Genomic DNA, 18,796 nt, shown 5'->3' on the forward strand with positions numbered 1-18,796 from the left:
GATTTTTATCCTTTTAGAAAATGAAAAAGTAAACCATTTTCTGGACTTAAATTTAATGTTTTTTGGTTTTCTTTAGTAAAAAAATCTCAGAATTTAAACCCGCTCCAGTCGTACCTTGCTAATTCTTTTCATTTGAAGGCGCGTAGCAACTTACAGCTCAACGGAACAGCAAAAAATTTAGTTTATTAAATTTCACTGCTTTCAAGACAGGAGTACCATTATTAAAGTCTAATAAAAAATAAATTACTTTTCAAAGTAATTTAGTTTAAAAACAGTTCTGTCTGAATTAGTAGAAATAGTCTTAAAGCTACTTATTGGTGATTTATAAATGCATCCTGGCTATTTACTGAGCATTAAGCATTATTGTAAAGTGAATCAACTGTTTTGAGATTTTGGTCACAAATATGTAGCTTGGGGCCGTTAACATTATATTCTGTTGATTAGTGGCTCTAACGTTTATTCAGACACACTGAAGTTAATAAATCATTTTTATTGTTACTGTATGTCAGAAACAAACTTTTGTTAAATTTGTTAAAACGTTAGCAAGGAAGTCTCACCTAGCTAATCGACATGCCAGCTTTGAGCGTGAAATGACTCAGCAGTTCTGAAAATTAGCAGGCGCTAATTATGTTGGCTAATTAGGAATGTATGAATTAAAATCCACTCTGACTGAAACCATATCAAAGGCCTCATCCAGGCCTTGATGTGACTCAGCAGTAAAATAACAGCTAGCAGAGGTCAAAGTGTTGTTGGACAAAAAAAGTGCTCAAAGATTAGCATGCTAACATTCTAGTAGATGGCTAGATTGCCACATCTGTTAAAGGGTTTAAGTTGATAAACAAAATCTTTATCTTTGAATTTCAGATTCAACATGAAGATCAACAATCCCAATTTATCTTTATGTTAAAGCTAGCATAAAATGCTAACTTTGACTATAACCGTTAGCAGAAACGTCTTCTTGGTCAACATTCTATTGACCTTTAGTATAACGGCTGAACGCAGGATCAAAGTTTGGGAGTAAGAAAGAGTGAATTCAGATCAGCCCTGTTCAGTCCGGCCCAGTTAGTGAGGTGTGAACGCTAATCAAACTCTGGTCCTCCAAACCTCGGTCTGGGTTTGGTTGAAGTGAACTCTGGTTCGGTTTGAATGCATATGTGAACGCCAAGCGGACCGGAGACTGCTCCAAACGCAGGAAGTGGACTACAGGGCAGGGCATTTTGGGTAAATACAACCATAACAAACGTGCTAACCTGGCGGGAGAAATGGCTCGTGGTCTTCAACTGCTAAAATCTGATGCCTCCATTTTGTTTTCATTTGGTGAAGAAGGAAGTTGTGCTCAGTTTCTTCTTAGTACGATGACAAATCTGCAATGTTTTTCTGACCACTGATCGAAGTACTGCGCCCTAACCGGACCGGACTGTTGACCTATTGACCTACAACCAATGAAGGCGGGTCAGGAACGACGCGCTATGGGTAGATTTTTGGGGACAAAACTGACAAAACATCATCAGTTTCTACCGCTAAGTAGAAACAGAGGCATAAATGGCCACTTTATTAGGTACCGCCCCCCCATCAGAACCTCCTACATGCTGTGGTACACAGATTCAGTCGGACAGGAGTCTCCAAACTTATTTACAAAATTGTTAAGTCAAAATAAAATTCTAAAACCACAAAAAACTACAGTGTTTTGTTTTGATTAAATGAGAAAACAAAAGTCTGTTCATTTTATGTTTTTTTGAAAACAGAAAGGGGAAGCTTAAATATTTGTAGATAAAAAAACTTAAGACTTTTTCACATTCTGAAAATCAAAATATACAGTTAGCAGAGAAACGTTCAGCCTATTGTCAGACATAAAAACTGAATTTGGATCGCTGTCTTTTAAACAAGTTGAATAAATCAAATTCACATTTGTGTTTTCTAAAGAAGTCTTCTTTTATGGTAGAAGTGGGCTGTAGGTGAAAATCCCAGTAGATCAGCAGCTTTGTGTTGGGAAGCAATAAAACAGGTGTACCTAATAAAGTGGTCCTGCAAGTCTAAACTACGTCCACTAATATTTAGAAGATCCTGGTGAATTGTTTTTGCAGTCTAACTCCATTTTCCAAAATGAAAAATAGAATTTATAATATAAAACTTTAATAGAAGTCTGTATTTTTACGGCTAGATGCTAAAAATAAAGTTGAACAGACTGAAGGTCAGTTCAGTTTACTGAAATTAAAAATCTGTCTTTATATTCTCGCCGTAACGGGACTCTTTGGTTTACTTAGGACTGTAATTTATGGATCTAAAAAAGTTCTGGATTATTACTGAAAGCTTTTGATGAGCTGGATATATGGCAAGCCGTTGGTATAAAAATAATCTGCATGTTAATGCATTGGGGGTGTCCATTGTTATAAGTTTAACCAAGGTAAAATTAATACGGACATACTATTTTAACAATGGAAAATGTTCAGTACAATGCAAAGTATTTGTCTTTTAATTTCCAGGTTTTTATCAAGAGTAGAACAACATTTATCCAGAAAATTTCCTGCACCTAAACCAGCTGTTATTTAATTTATTAAATTAGGCTAAACATAATCATTTTGAAATAAAGTGACCCAAATTCTGCTTTTATAACTGAGAATAAATTTGTTCAATCGAGCCAAAAATAATTTGGAAAGCAGATTCCTTTCTTATAATAAAATCCTTTTAAAGTTTTTTTATCTATATATTGAATAAAATCCCTTTCCCACAAACCGAAAAAAACAAAATCTATTTACTTATTTTTATTTTTGGCCTGTGAGTACTTTAGATTCCAGTGACAAAAGGTTTGGACACCCCTGTTCAAATCAAACTTTGTTTTTTTTTTTGGGGGGGGGGGGGGGGATTTTTTTATTTAGCAACAGTGACCTAATGGGGCTTTGTGCATATTTTATTAAGAAGGGTTTTTTTTTAGCGCTTTCCTCCTGGATTTTAGGGTATTTTAATCGATCACTACAAGTTTAGAATCACTAAAACATAAGTTCAAGTTATAAAACAAAACTGAAAACTACAGTAGTGTACTAAATAAGAAATAAACACATTCCTGTTAAAGATTAATAATTCTTTGTGTTTTAAAAATAGCTGGTAAGGTGAGTTGAATTGGTTAAAATGCTCTATCCTGTTATTTATGATTTACTTTTGATACTAACGACTTGCCATACAAATAAAGATATGCTTAATGTGTTCACAAATACAATAACAGTAAAAACAAATTAAAATGTTTTAAAATAAAAATGCTACATGTATTCGATTTAAGATGTGAGGCTCAGATTTTTTTATGGGTTGATTAACTTCTTTAAGTTCTGGTTTCTGCTCTCAGAACGGATAAGATTCACCTTAAAAGCAAAACAAGGAATAATTAATGTTTGAGGTATCTGGTTTATTAAAACCTCAGAATATGTATTAATGAAGCAGCAACATATTCCTGTTCTTCCGCGCGTTTTATGGAAGCTGGATGGAGGAAACATGCGGCTGGAGGGATGAGTCCCGCCACCAGGGGGCAGCAGAGGACTCTAACCTGACTGGCTCCAGCGAATGAGAAGAAGGGAATGATCTGGAGGAACGCTTTAGCACATTAAAGAGACTCTAACGATTCAGATCACCAGACCAGACATAATGTGAGACAAAGGAAACCCGACCGGTCCGCTGGGGACAGCATCCACACCCCAAACCGCTGGTTCCACCAGGTGTTCTTGAGTCTCTCTGGAGGAACTTTGACCCTCGCTGCTTTACTGAATTCATTTAATTCAGACACTGGAGGGTTTTCTAGCTGGATTAATCTGTTTGAGGGAGTGCTAATGTGTTACGCCATGTCTGGACTTTGACTAGGCCACTCCAAAACCATCGTTTTGGTTTTTGAGACGTTACAGAGTTTAAGATCACAACCTGACTGACGGTCGGACAAACAGCAGAACTCATGATTCCATCCACCAAGTCCTGCAGCAGTCCCACATCATGATGCCCCCACCACCGTGTTTGAATGTAGGGATGGTTCGGAAAGGCTGAGGTTTGAATCCAGACGTAACGAAACCAAAACCTTCCAGAAATATCACATCAGGATGAGTCTTTGTGCTGTTTTGGATCAGCAGTGGTTCTGGTCTTAGATCGCTCTCATGGAAGCCATTTTTGCCCAGTTTCTCTTACTTATTGTGCAGCCGTGACCTCTGACCTTAACTGAGGGAGAAGCTATGGTTCCAGCCAATGTGTCATAAAAATTTTGTTGTGGGTTCTTTTGGACCTCCTGGATTAGTCCCTGATATTTTCCTGGAGCCATTTTGGTACCTTAGCCTTTCCTGGGAAGGTTCTCCATGTGTGGATCCCGGTTCTACTGAGGTTCTCTGGAAACCCACAACCTTCTAGACGGTTCTGTAACTCATTCCAAACTGCTGAATGTTTATTTATAGTCTGTACCTCGAATTTCTTCAGATTGGAAGTGATTCGCCTACTTCGTGCTGTCAGACAGGTCCTAATGAATTGATTGTTTTTACTCCGTTTCTCTTTGTCTGATATAAAACCTGGTTTGATGATCTGAAACACTGAAGTGTCCAAGTTCTGTTAGCTTGTGGGTGGAGGAAATAAAACCACAAAGCAATCAGAACTTTGATTGATCCCATCAGTAATCCAGACAACAGCAAAGCATTTCCTGACTCAACTTAGTCCAATGCTCTGCTATAATGTAGCTTGCTCTGCTAGCTTATATCACTGAGGCCAGTGTTAGAAATGCTGGATAATCACTAAAGATGGAGTCAGATCTGGTTAGGCCTGCTTCACGGTTCTGCACCAGGCAAAAACCGGCCCAGAAATCAGCTGGCTATGGATGAAGGTTGGAACTTCCAGCAGCAGCTTTAAGCTAGCTGCAGTCTCCAAGCGACCAACCAAGAACCAGAGAACCACAGCAGCTGGAGATGGATCAAATGGTGAAGTTTTGGTTCCAACAGAACTGAATCTACGGGACTATCAGGTGGAAAGACATCCCAAGAGAGCAAAGAGTTCCCAGCAAGGAGACGCTCTACTCCACCCCCAAGGCTGGGTCCAGGAAGCCGACTGTTAACAGATCGGAGCAACAGGCCTCACCTCATCCATCCGGACTGATTCCTCCCACTAATCCAGAGGAAGTGGTTCGACCTTCATTGGTCCAGAACCGTAAGAGCCGACACTGAACCAGAACCTTCCCCACCTTGTTATCCGTAGTGTCTCATACGTTCACACAGCAGGTGACTACGACCCAAATCGGACTTTTTCACAGCAGCCTGAACGGCCCCGTTCGGATCCACTCCACTTCCAGACGTGGAACTAAATTGGATCTGGTAGTTTTCAAAACATCTGCAGTTTGAACGGTCATGTCGCATTTTATCCGAAATTTACTTGACCAGAAGAATCCAGGCAGCAAATCTGCACGTAAACAGCAGCTGAAAATGATAATGACAATAATGAAGTGATGAAATCAGTCTGAGTCAGTGAACGCATCACAGCGTTCACTGACTCAGACGCATCACAGCGTCCTCCAGGAGACTGGAGTCTCCTGGTCTCAGACTGACCGTGGAGACTGACCGTGGAGTCAGACCACTCCTGGTCTGACTCCACGTCCAAACAGAACCGGGTCAGAAGCCGCAGTCAATGCTCCACTAAAGGCCATTGCTGTGAGCTGGGCTTTCTGTTTATCAGCTGATGTGATCTGGTTCTGATCTGGTGGCCATATTGTCAGCTCTGAGTAACTTTAAAACCCATCCAGAGTGCTGCGGCCATCTTCACTGCTGTAGACGGAGCGCTGCAGGAAGACGGCTACGTTCTTCTTCATTATGGTGTCACAAACCGCTCACACAGAAATCTGATTGCGGTTGTATTTAATTAGTGTCATGAATGGTCGCACAAACATTAAAAATGGGAGTTTAGAATCCAGACCTGCTGTGTGAACGCAGCCTAGTGCATTAATCCTGATCCGGTTTTCAATAATGACCCTACAGCTTTAAATCCGACCAACCAGACGGGGAAGTTAGAAACGTAGCGTTGGATCTTTATGTCAAGGGATGACTTCGTTACGGCTGACTGCGGTGCTGCAGAGGCCTCTGTTGCATAGAGAAGTTACAGGAAACAATAAAATCATCTGACACACAAAGTCTTCATGACTTCAAACCCTAGATGTGAAATATAATTAGCTTTTCTATAGATATTTTAATGATATAGACAACAAACTAAAACTAATCAATAAGTGTTGATTATCTTTCAGATAAATATCTACCAGGATGAGGGAATTGTCCTCTCATGTTCAGCAGGTTCACTTTGAGTTAGCAAACTGTCTTCAAGCTAAAATAAAACATGATTTCAATCTTTAAATCTTCATATACAGTCGTTCCTGTGAAGTGCTTTAACTTATAAAGAAGTTCACACAAACTGATGGATCCCACTGAGAGGCTGACCTCTGATCTCCTGATATCAGCCTCGTTAGCAGGGCGACATGTCCGGGCCTGAGGCCCAACACGGTTCAAACAAAACCTCAAACAGCTGATTTGAACTGAGGTGGTGCAGAAAAACAGAGTCTGAATGTTTAAATGGTTCAGCTGAGAGCAGAGTGAGCCTCTGCTACAACCACACTGCAAGCCCCGCCCCCTGACGGCTCATTGGTCAGCCCATCTGTACACGTGATTGGCCGGTTTGAATATTTTAGTGTTACATTTTTCTGGACTTAATGAAACTGTTGGGGGGGGGGGGAGGAAAAGATTAAAAAAAAGGAGAAAAGAAAAAAATGTAAAAAAGAAAAGGAAAGAATAACTAAGTAAATGTGGCTGTTGAAGTTTTGTGATGACCCAATAAAGGTGGCATGCTGAATTGTTTCTTTTTGTTAATAAATGGGTTTCTGGACAATAAGTCCAGCTAAGAAGCTAGCATTAGCCTTACTGGACCAGAACCTGAGCCATCATCCTGCCTCTTCCCAGCTGCTCTAACCCCGCTCTCCTCCAGTGTAACCTAAACTGAGATTATGCAATGAAAAAGGAAATTCACATTAGAAAAATCACACAGCAGTAAATAAAAAAAAACTCCTGGATGATCCAATCCGTTTCCGATTTTAACGATGAAATCAGATCCTAAAAATAAGCCCTTGAAACTTCTGCCACCCTGAAATTTCAGAAACGTTTAATCGCCCCAATAAAGTTTCAAAATAAACAGTGTAGTTGGAATATTAATGCAGATTTGTAACAGATTTAAATGTGAATGAGGCGCTCCCAGGAGACGTGACATCAGAGCTGTAACATAACCACCAACCACTAGCGGCCAGCAATTAGCGCCGTAACAAACCTCTCCATCAGCAGCAGCTGTACAAACAGCAGGAGTGAAAGATCAGAGAAAGTCTCCAGGAAGCTCCGCCTCCCGCTCCCAGTGAGGTGAATGTGACCTTTCTTCAGAGTGCAGTAAAATCAGACAGAGTGAGAGGTCCTTCAGGCAACAGCTTTGTTACAGAGGAGTTGGAGTATGGAGGCCCAGGAGGAGCGACAGAGAGCAGGCAGTCCTGGTGAACTACAGTACCGTAACGGGTCCAGTTAGCGCAGCCGCAGCATCAATCCTCCTTGGCGGGCGGCGGCCTGCGGCTCCGCAGGTACAGCCGGTAGCCCTTCCTCACCAGCAGCACAAACCAGTAGAGCTGCGGCGCCAGGATGCAGCAGTTACCCAGGTTGGTGGCGAGCGGCAGGTGGAAGGGAACGGCGTGCAGCGGGATGCCGTAGTGACGGCCGTACATCCAGTACATGAAGGGGAAGAGGGCGATGCGGCACATGAAGAAGGTCAGCAGCACCATGCCGCCGTTGGCCTTATGCAGCCAGCACTCCTGTAGGCTCAGCTGGAGGGGCGGAGGAGGGAGAGGAGGAAGAGGAAGCCGTCAAAATTCAACCAGCAGACGACCTGATCATAAAATATATGGATGAAAACTGAAAACTACCACTTTATTTTGGGTCCTTAAACACAACACAATGCTTGATTTTGAATAGTTAGGTTTAAACAGGAAGTGGTGCCGCATCATTATCTAATTCCAGATGTTGCCAAACTGCCTAGGAACCCAGTCTATACAAGCTTACTAATAGAAAGTTTAGTGGAAGGATAAAATGTGGTAGAAAGAGGTACAGAGGAGTTTCACTGTTAATGTAATTTATTAGAAAACAGAAACTTTTAGATACATTCAGATTAATTTTGCTTTAATTAATGTTGGACTCATTGCATCAGAACCCTCCACTCGTTAACAGAAGCTTCGTTCTGATGAAGCTTTCTTATCATCCTGATGACCCGGGTCGGGTCGGTTTTGGTTGCTCTGTTGTTGTGAGAGTTTCCATCCATCAGAGCTGCACGAGGAAATCTGGATAATGAGCGCCAACATGTGGGGAACGTCGGTGTGTTTTAATGAGCCGACCTGGCCAGAGGTTCTATTAGTCAGAACCGGGCCAGGTCGGGTCGGGATCGTTGGATGTAACGATGCTTTTAATGGAAACTCAGCTGACATCATCAAACCCCGAGGTCCAAATTAAAGATGAATCATCGAGTTTTCATCGTTTATGAGAAATATTCATTTCAGCCTCTGATGTCCAGATTTAAAGAAACAGATTCTGATCAGGAAAGACAGAAAAAGGAGAAAGGAGGGAAAAATAGAAATAAAGAGAAAGAACAAACTGAAAATCAAAGTAAAAATCAAAACAGAAGAAAAGAGAAATTAAACAAGAGAAATAAATCAAAGAAAAAGGAAATTCAGAAAACAAAATTAATAAAATCAAGAAAGAAATCAAAACAGAAATCAAGAATGAGAAAATCAAGAGAAATAATATTAAGAAAAAAAATTAAGAAAAAGAAATCAAGACAAAAAAAACAATAAAAAACCCCGAAGAAAGACAGATCCCTGTGTATCTCAGCGTACTAATAGAAAGTTTAGCAGAAGGAAAAACGTCTTGGAGGAAGGTTGGATCGGGTTTAAGTCTCTGAATTTTTTCATGTTTCTTCTAGTTAAACCTCCAGACCTGCAGGAACCCAATGAGCTTCATGGTTCTGACGAAAGGAGGGAACTTCCTATGGTTCCAGACACAACAGGAAGTCAACTGACCAGAATCAAACGACCCGGTAAACACGTCTGCTTGGTTCTGATGGTTCTGATCCGACTGGAGCAGCAGCACCGCAGTTCCTCCTGCCGACACTAGAAGTCAGCAGAGATCTGAAGGATTCACTGGGCTTACAGAGATCAGAACCTCTCACTGGACCGAGTTCAGATATTTCTTGTGCTGCTGAAATATAGCGGGAACCAGAAGTTTACATACACCTTTCCAGGCCAAACTCCTCTTCAAATATATGGAGAGAAATTTTATTTAATGTCAAAATAATCAATATAATCGAGTTTTCAGTTAAAGTTCTGCATAAATGTTCAGATTCCTAGGAAGGCTGAAGCTTTCGTTGGTCTGTTGTTGCTCTGAACAGACAGAACCTTTGACTGGACCGCTGCTGCATGGTTCTGATTAAAAATAAAACTCGTTATGTTTGTTTTTCTGGTTCAGTTTCAGCAGCTGAAATAAATCATATTCAGAGGTGAATAATTCGTCCCTCAGCAATAATCACAGCTCCTCATCAGGCCCTGAGGGGAAACGATCGGCCCGCCTCAGCAGAAGACCAGAGCTGGAGAGCTTGCATCACTTCCTGTCAGTGGGGCAAACCAGGAAGTCAGCAGCTCCAAAATAAAACGCATCAAATGTTTGACAATCTGTTAATATTTAGGCCTAATTTTCATTTTGAGTCTGGAAAATATCTGAAGCATCAATCAGTTTAAACTCTCTTTAAGTTTCCACCTGCTCCAACATTATTATTATACATTTTAAAATCCCAGATTAGCCCTTTTTACCTTTACACTCAGATTAATAAACAAACATAACCAATAACTCATGTATTGACCGATAAAAAAAGTCCCAAATCAGTTCTGTTCACCTGAAGAAAACAAACCTTTTTAAATAAATACTAAACCACCTCTGAACCTTTTTACAATTCCACCAGTAGCTGGCTGTACTCACAGAAAACAGGAGTTAGCGCTAGCATTAGCATTAGGGTGCGTCTCACCTGGATGAGGATCTTCCCCAGGGAGACGAAGGGCGTGCTGAGCTCCGTCAGGAACAAGCAGCCGATGAAGAAATCCCCCTGGTCCTTCCTGAAGAACTGAGACAAACAGAGACAATAAAACCGTTTCCTACCAAACTTTACCAATAATCACCATCTGATCTTTATTTTTCATGGAGGAACAGTTAAAGCTACTTCAGATTTCTTTAGCTGAGATTTTAGTGAAATGCTGCCATCTGGGTTTAGTTTTTAGTTCCTTGTGGAAATAAGTAGAAAAACAACAAACATTCACTTCATTTCAGTCAGATACAAACATCGTGCTACTGGGACAGAAAGCTTACGTGTTTAAATTAAATTACTGGAGAACAGTTTTAAGAGTTATAGTCAACTAATCTGAAAAGGATTTGTTCAAATTGAAAAATAAATCCTGGATTTAATCATGATACCACAGCAGTCCGACAAACAAGATACATTTTTGTTAACGATTAAGAAAAAAAATTTGCGTTTACAAAACAGGATGAAGCGCGATGTGGTGGGTTTGCCAGGCCAATCGGTGGCGTTGTAACCGTTAGAGAATGACACAAAAAAACAAACACCAAACACAGAGAAACACGGACCGGTAGACGGACCGTTGTTCTGAGGAACGAAGGGGAGTTTCCATCCAGACCATCAGAGTTGCAAGAAAAAAAATTGCAAACCGGTAAATTGTTGAAGAACAAACCAGTAGACGGATTGGCTGAAGCACCAGCATGTGGACCAGCAGAGAGACTGGGAGACACTGAACCGCACCGGCCTGAGCTGTACCGCTCAGAGGGAGCGAGGGAATAGTTTGAGTTTGAGGCCGGTGGTGAGTAAGACCAAAGGAAGGCCAGGTTCATCTTACTCAGCTGATCTGTTCTGTGGATCAACAGTGGAACCGTTGGGTTTATAGATCAGTGGACTGTCTGGGGGAAGAATGAAACATGGTGGAGGCGCAGAGGCATCGTTTGCGGAACCTGATGATTTAATACCAGGAGAAAATGTCCTGTTGTTGGTGAGGGAGTTATGGCTTGAGGATCTTTGGACCTTCTTACAGAACAATGAACCCAGGCTACGCTCCAGGTCCACTATGACTTTGTTTGAGGAGACACAGAAGTGGAATGAAGACTTCTGATGCTGAAGATGTCATTGGAAGTGACATTCTGTGTTTTTGCTGTGTTGAGAAATTTAAACAGTTCTTGTAGGAACCACAGTTTGTAGCTTTAACCAATAAACCCAACCTGCGGTGGCGTTAGTCCTGTTAGTAGCAGCTGAACCGGTTCAATCGGGCCGACGTTCAGAGATAAATCCCTCTGCAGTCAGAACATCAAGTCCCGACTTGTTGCTCCTTAGTTTTCCTCCTACAGGCAAATAAACGCTGCAGCTGAAACAGAACTAAAACTAGGGTTCTCTCGGGTTTTTATTCTAAAACGGGAAATTTTTTAAAACTAATTTTTGCAGTTTTTAATATTCTAGAAACCAGAACCTTAAAATGGCCTCAATGGTAGCCAACTCGTTATCTGTAGGATGGGGGTCACAACCATGAGGGCTGTGGGTGTTTAAACATCTCACGTTCTCAGTTTTGCTAATAAACTGAAGGTAAAGGCATTATAGCGTTATTTTTGTTCCACCAACCGAAGCGTGCAGTGAGACCGATCCGAGCGCATTACAATATGAACAAACGATGACTTGAGTTGTGAGGTTCAAACCTCCCAAGACGTTGCTAAATGTTTGTTCTGGCATGTGATCAACTCTGATGAACCGCAGTCACAGACCAATTTTTTTCCAACCAATCAGGATATAAATACTGCACCCACAATCAGAATCAGCTTTATTCACCAGGTTTCTGCACAAAGAATTAAACCTCAGTTCCACTTTGCTGTCAATAAAAATATTAAAAATATGAATGTAAAAAAAAAAAGTGTCACACCCCCTTTGAACGTTTTCACTTTTATTGCCTTGTATTGTGAATTAATCTGTTTGATTTTGTTTGATTGTGTTTTTAGACCGAGTCTCAGGTACTTGTGCATGGCTGTTTTATATCATTTATCATTTATCGTAGTAAACTCTTAAGAATTTTGATTCATCGTTGTTACAATAAATTCCAGTTAATGATGTTTAAAACGCCCCAAACCTGTCTATATAGCTTCAATTGTTAGTTTTAGTATTTTTCACCACCGTTAATTTAATAAAAGCATCAATAAATGTAACCGTATGATTAAATACAGTTACTGTGTGAAGGTTTAGTAATATAAATCACACTTCTTTGTGAGACTGGTTTTCTGTAAGTGTTTTATAAATACTGGGATTATTTTCAAGAGCAGTATTTGTGTTTGTGGGGGTATAATCGGTGTGGCAACAAGGCCGGTCACAATAACAAATTTTGCTGGACGATAAGTTGTTCCGCTATTGGAATAAACAGTAATACTGTTGTTTTGAGACCATTTCCTGGCTATATAATGATAATAGTATAATACATACTCAGATCAATAAAATTTACGCTCTAATGACACACAGTGACGTCTATACTACTGCCCAAGAAAAGGCATAATAATAATAATAATCAGGTTTTATTCAATGTTCCATTTGTTTTGAATTTCACTAAAACAACAACACATCCGCAGCGGAGCCAGCTGCAGGCGGGTGGGACGGCGTGGCGTCCCGGTTATAAGTAATGAATGAAGCTTTCAAATATTGAGCAGCGGTGACTGACGCCGCCCCCAGAACAGGTGAGTCAGACCAGGTGGATAAAGAGCCTGAAAACAAAAGACAAGCCCGTCTGCAGCTGGGCTGGATCAATAAACCATGAGCCTGCAGGCCAGGCTTCACCATCTGTCACCAGAGGCCCAACCACCAGAGGCGCCTACCGATCCGCCTGGCGACTGGTGAGGCAGAACTGAGAAATATATCACAGTAACTGAATATACAATACATCTGCTTTTACATCATTTAAATAAAAGAAAAAAAAAGTATCTCAAATCAACCTGGCCCAGTATGGGAAAGTATTTATCGCTTATATAATTGGACTAAACCTCAATGTTTGGGTTTAATTCCAGCAGGCACATGAAGGAATCACTGGATCAGAACCTGTTTGGCAGCAGGAAGTAGGCCTAGAGATCCAGAAAAGCAACACATCTGGTCCCAAACCAAAGGAATTCAACAACAGAAGCAAAATCTGTAACGTCCATCAGATTACAGAACCAAGTGGAAGGTTCTGGAAGTCCAGAGAACCTCAGTAGAACCAGGATCCACACACCAAGCCAGCAGAATCTCTCTTATCTCATCGACAACGCATCCAGAATAAAATCTGATGTCCTGCAAGCCTCACTGACCTAGTTTAGGTCAAAGGTCATGATTCAATAAGAAAGAGACAAAAATGGAAGAGTTTGAAGGCCGGAACCTCTGCTGACCCAAAAGAACACAGAGGCCTATCTAAACCTGTCGCTATAAATTAAATTAATCAATTAATTGCATAGTACATTAAGATGAACATGACCATTTTAATTCTAATGATTGATATTTTTTAAATCATAATCCATTTTATTTATGGTTTTAGTGATGTTATATTTGGTTTTGGTTTTTACACTGTGCTCCAAATTATTATGCAAGTCATATTTTCTCAGATTTTCTTAAATGGTCAGTGCAAATGATGGTCAGTATAATTTTCAAGACATGAACTATTACAGTATAAATCAAATTTTACTGAACAAAGCTCCCCATGAGAACAGTATTTTTTTCAAAAATAAAAAACTCAAAATGAACTGTTCCAAATTATTATGCACAGCAGATTTTCTAAACATTTTATGGATTATGAAGAACTGCAAACAGTCATTCTTTGAATGTGCAGCATTAAGTGGTTACATGTACTAAAATCAAAAGCTATTTCAATCAAAAACATCTTAACAGACCAAGTTCCATGTTAACATAGGACCTTCTTTGAGATCACAGCACAATTCTTGCATCCATTGAACTTGTGAGTTTGTGGAAAGTTTCTGCTTGAATTTCTTTGCAGGATGTCAGAAAACCTTCCCAGAGCTGCTGGTTTGATATGAACTCAGATCTTCTGCTTGAGGAAACTCCAAAGGTTCTCAATAGGGTTGAGGTCAGAGGTCAGAGGAGGATGGTGACCACACCATGAGTTTCTCCCCTTTTATGCCCATAGCAGCCAATGACACAGTGATATTCCTTGCAGCATTCATTGTCATGCATGAAGATGAGTTTGCTACTGAAGGTTCGGCTCTTCTTTTTGATCCATGAAGGAAAGTGGTGAAGTCAGAAAGTCCATATACTTTGCTGAGATCATTTTCACACCTTCATGGACTCTGAAGGGGCCGACCAATTATTCTCTCCCCATGATTTTAGCCCAAAGCATGACTCCACCACCTCCTTGCTGACGTCGCAGCCATGCTGGGATGTGGTGGCCATCTACCACCAATCCACTACTGCGTCCATCTGGACCATCCAGGGTTGCACAGCAGTCATCAGTGAACAAGTCTGTTTGAAAATTAATCTTCATGTACGGCTGGGCCCGCTGAGACCGTTTCTGCTTGTGAGCTCTGGTTAGGGGCCCAATAGTAGGTTGATGCACCACAAGCCTCTGGAGGATCCTCCACCTTGAGGCTCCAGAGGCTCCAGCAGCTTCAAATAACTGTTTGCTGCTTTGTTAGGGCATTTTAACAGCTGCTCTCTTAATCTCATGAATTTGTCTAACAGAAACCTTCCTCATTAAGTCTTTATCTGTACAAACACATCTTTGTTCTGAATCAGCCACAAATCTCTTTACAGTACGGTAACACTTCAGTTTTCTTTAAATATCTAATGTTTTCATACCTTGTCATATGGCTCTACACTATCTGATGATTTTCGTCAGCAGAGAGATTCTTTCTCTTTTCCATATTGCTTGAAACCTGTGGCCTGCTTAATAATGTGGAACATCCTTCTGAAGTAGATTTCCTTTAATTGAGCTCATTAAACAAACTAATCAACCAGCTCTCTGAAATTAGTGATTCAAAGAGCCCTGACACACAATACCATTTATAAATGTAATAGCACAACAAAAAATTCAATCTTTATGACACTTAAATCCAATTTGCATAATAATTTGGAACACAGTGTATTTCCATTCTTTTTATGGTTTTTGTGCTTTATTTTGGATATTTAAAATGTATTCCAGTTCCAGTGTGACTTGTTCTTTACAGAATTAAATAATTTTTGGTCTAAATTTGAACCAAATCTACTGGTGAAAACATCCCTAGAGTGGCCTGGTTAAAGTGCAGACTTAAATCCTTTAATTTAATTACGATATGTTGATGTGACCTTAACCACTCCATTTCTACTGAAGACCAGCATAGCGTGTGCTAACTTTCCTATTAGCACCAGGTTGCTTTAGAGCTTTAAATTCTTAATAAATGAAAATCATAATCTATAAACAACTTTTCTGTTTGTTCAGAAGAAGCTAAAATGTGATGGAGAAAAGCAAAACAGAAACAGTTTAGGGTGTAAATACTTTTCCACCTGAGACATAAGCGCCTGTGATTTGCCTACAGCCACTGGTAACAATGGATTTATCTGTGGTTCCCATCAGACGCTCCATCTGCTCAGGGAATCATTCAAATTTTCTGCCACACAAATGAGATTCAGCATCAACCTGAGAGCCGATGAGGATCAGGAAACCAACTGCAGAGGCGTCAGCTGCTGAAAAAACACCTGGAACCAGGAGAAAGGTTCTCTCCAAACTGGAAGCAGGCCTCCCCGCTTCTTGCAACCTTTCAGCCTACTTCATGTTGCCAGTCTGGTTCTAATGAAGAGATTTCTTCTGGTCTGACAGTCAAGACTGAACATCCTGATGGAAACTGAACTTAATTTTTCAAAAACTGTTGTTAATTAGCGTTGATTTATTATTCAATGAGGTTGTGATGACTTTTTCACATGACCAGGGTGGTTTGGACCAGCTTCCTCTTAAAATCTTCAATAAAAATTTTTTTATTGTTCTAATAAAGATGATAAATTTAGTTCTTCTGTCTTTTCTGAGTATTTTATTTTACATTATGTAAAATAAGCAACTATAATTCATACAGGCCGTCATTTTTTTGGTTGTTTATTATTTGCAAAATAAACAAGTTAAACTAAATGAATTTAAGCATATAAATGATCGTCTGATTGCTCCAGTTCCTCTGAAATGTTTTCCAGTATTCAGTTCCGGGACGTGTGCTCAGTGTTCTCCATACTGGGAGGTTTCCATTCATCCCAGCACGTTCCCCTCGCCTCAGAGTGGGACTTTGTGGCCAAACTGGCATGAAGCTGATGAGTGAGGAAACAGGAGTAGAAACAAAGAACGGGGAGGAGCGTTTCAAACGGAGAGGCCAACTGCAGCTGGAGCTGAATAATGTAGGGTAATGTGATCCGAGAGCACCGACTGCTAACAAAGGCCTGGTTTCCACCTGGACCACCGACCTGCCCGGCCGTCAGGGTAAACATGAAAGCAGTTCTGATCGATCTCTTAAATTACCTCATAAAATCCATAAAGATGGATTTTATAAGCGACAAGTGCCCAGATTAGCCGCTGGTTTTAGTAGAAATGATCTTCCTGCATGATGAATAATTCACTGCGAGGTGTAGTGGCTAAACAGAAAACCAACAGGTCCAACAGTCACGGTTACATGATTCAATTACTGAATCATTAACGGAAAGAGACGTGATCAGAATAATATCGGGTCATTTATTCAAGCAAATGTTCAACCTGCAGGACAGTCTGGTTATACAGTTGACTGGAGAGGAGAAATGTCTGTTGAAGAGCAGAAAGTGAAACTTAACGGCAGCATCTGTTCATCTCCAGCTGCTGTGGTTCTTTCTCTCTACTCCGAGTCAAACCAACCAAACCCTTTGAGCAACCTGTTCCCCTCCTCCCTTGTGGGGCGCTGCACCAAGAACCTCTGAAGAAGACACTGAGCGCAACTTCCTTCTTCACAAAATGGAAACTAAAATGGAGTCGTCAGTAGGCCTGTCACAAATTTCGCTGAGCGATTAATTGTCTCAAAAATTATTGCGATAAACAATAATATTGTTTGAAGACCTTTTTACACTGATTTAATGGAAATGACGTAATAATGCATGCGATTTCCTGCCAAAGATAGATAAACTTTATTTTCAAAAGAATATTTAACACTGGAACTGATCAACAAAATAAACAAAACAACCAAAAACAAAAATAAAATGGATTCCCAGTCTCCATTAACAAAAAATGGACGTGAATAAAAACTAAACATAAATTTATTTCCAAAGTGGAAATAAATACTTCATTCAACCAAAAGAGTGCAGATTATGAAGTCTGTATATTATGTTGCCCTTCAGTAATAATTAGATTTAAATAGAGAAGATGGACACATCGACTACCTGATGCAATAGTTCACACTACATGATTTTTTTGTCCTGATTTTTCCCCTTACAACAAGCTTGCAATTTCATAACCGATCATCCTGTAGTGTGTGGTGTGTTACGGTAGATCGTCGTTGCCGCTCCGATCCAAATCAGGGGTTTTCCCCGACTGACAGAGTTAACGCAGCCTGTTGAATGTGACAGGCAGCCAATCAGAAAGCGCGGATTCTCCTCAGTGTTTTCTGATGGTAAATTACAGAAGGGAATCCCAAACAGCTGAAACGGAGCAACCCGAAGTCCAGCGGACATTGGAGATGATATGTGGAAACAATATTAATGTTTATTCAACATGCAAAGAATATAGAAATGACAAGGGGAGGAGTTGGAGCGAAATTGCTACCGCAGTTGATAAACCTGGTAACTTTTCAGCTGTTCTTCGTTAACGTGACGTAAATAGGTTCTAATGATTTTCATTCAGTCAGGACTTTACGCTGACACTAGCCACATGCATTGCAGGTAGATTGTAGTAAAGCATTGATTAATGCCTGGTTTTAAAATTAGTTCACTGGACTTGTAGCCATTATTTGTGCCCATTGTTGGACACCACACAGCAGGAACGAACCGATCGAACCGTTATACCTAGGATTTCTGTCGGCTAATGTGTGGTCTGTCAAGTTTTGAAAATGGGCCAACAGCTCTAAGATCGTGTAGTGTGCGCTGGGCTTTACACTAAGGAAATGAGTAAGGGAGGGTCAGTGGAGAGCACCGGAGTTGAGCCTTTTTCATTCAGTGTCATCAACAGAAAGAGAAAAAGACCGGAAGAGACAATAATGCCGATAATTAAAATGACGTCGATAGTTTTAATTTATCGTACGATTAATTGATTTATTGTTTATCGCGATGTTAGTGGTTGGAGGATTTCTCTTTAGTCTTTAGCTAAAAACCACGAGCCATTTCCCATGCTAGCGCTAGGCTAGTACGTTTGTTTTAGTTGCAGTTACCCAGAATGCCCTGCGCTGTAATCCACTTCCCGCTTTTGGAGCGGTCTCCGGCCCGCTTGACATTCTCATGTACATTCAAACCAAACTAGAGTTCACTTCAACTGAACCCAGAGCAAAGTTTGAAGTTCTTTTTTATCTGCAGTTCAACTACACATTCACATCTCCCCAAACGAACCCAGACTTTTTAGACAAATGGACTGGAGTTGGATCAAAGCGCACTAGACAGTCTAAAAACCAAACTGACTCAGTTAATTTCATTTTCATCTCAGCTGAGTATCTCAGAACAGAAACAGATGAGCAGTAATAAAAGCAGG

At 40.4% G+C, this 18,796-nt stretch overlaps 1 protein-coding gene across 1 annotated transcript in view; it reads right to left on the reverse strand.

The window, feature by feature from the left end:
* Nucleotides 1-3,382: 3,382 nt before the first annotated feature.
* LOC102237402 (protein FAM57B-like) overlaps nucleotides 3,383-18,796 on the reverse strand; it is a 30,415-nt gene continuing 15,001 nt past the window's right edge. Inside the window, exons 4-5 of the mRNA XM_023341783.1 lie at nucleotides 10,093-10,188; nucleotides 3,383-7,849 (exon numbers count right to left, since the gene is read on the reverse strand). Of these exons, the coding sequence (XP_023197551.1) occupies nucleotides 7,571-7,849; nucleotides 10,093-10,188 (375 nt within the window). The 3' untranslated portion in view covers nucleotides 3,383-7,570. The remainder of the gene's footprint in view (nucleotides 7,850-10,092; nucleotides 10,189-18,796) is intronic.

This window comes from Xiphophorus maculatus, chromosome 11, assembly GCF_002775205.1.
Source record: "Xiphophorus maculatus strain JP 163 A chromosome 11, X_maculatus-5.0-male, whole genome shotgun sequence".
In the NCBI taxonomy this organism is placed as follows: Eukaryota; Metazoa; Chordata; class Actinopteri; order Cyprinodontiformes; family Poeciliidae; genus Xiphophorus; species Xiphophorus maculatus.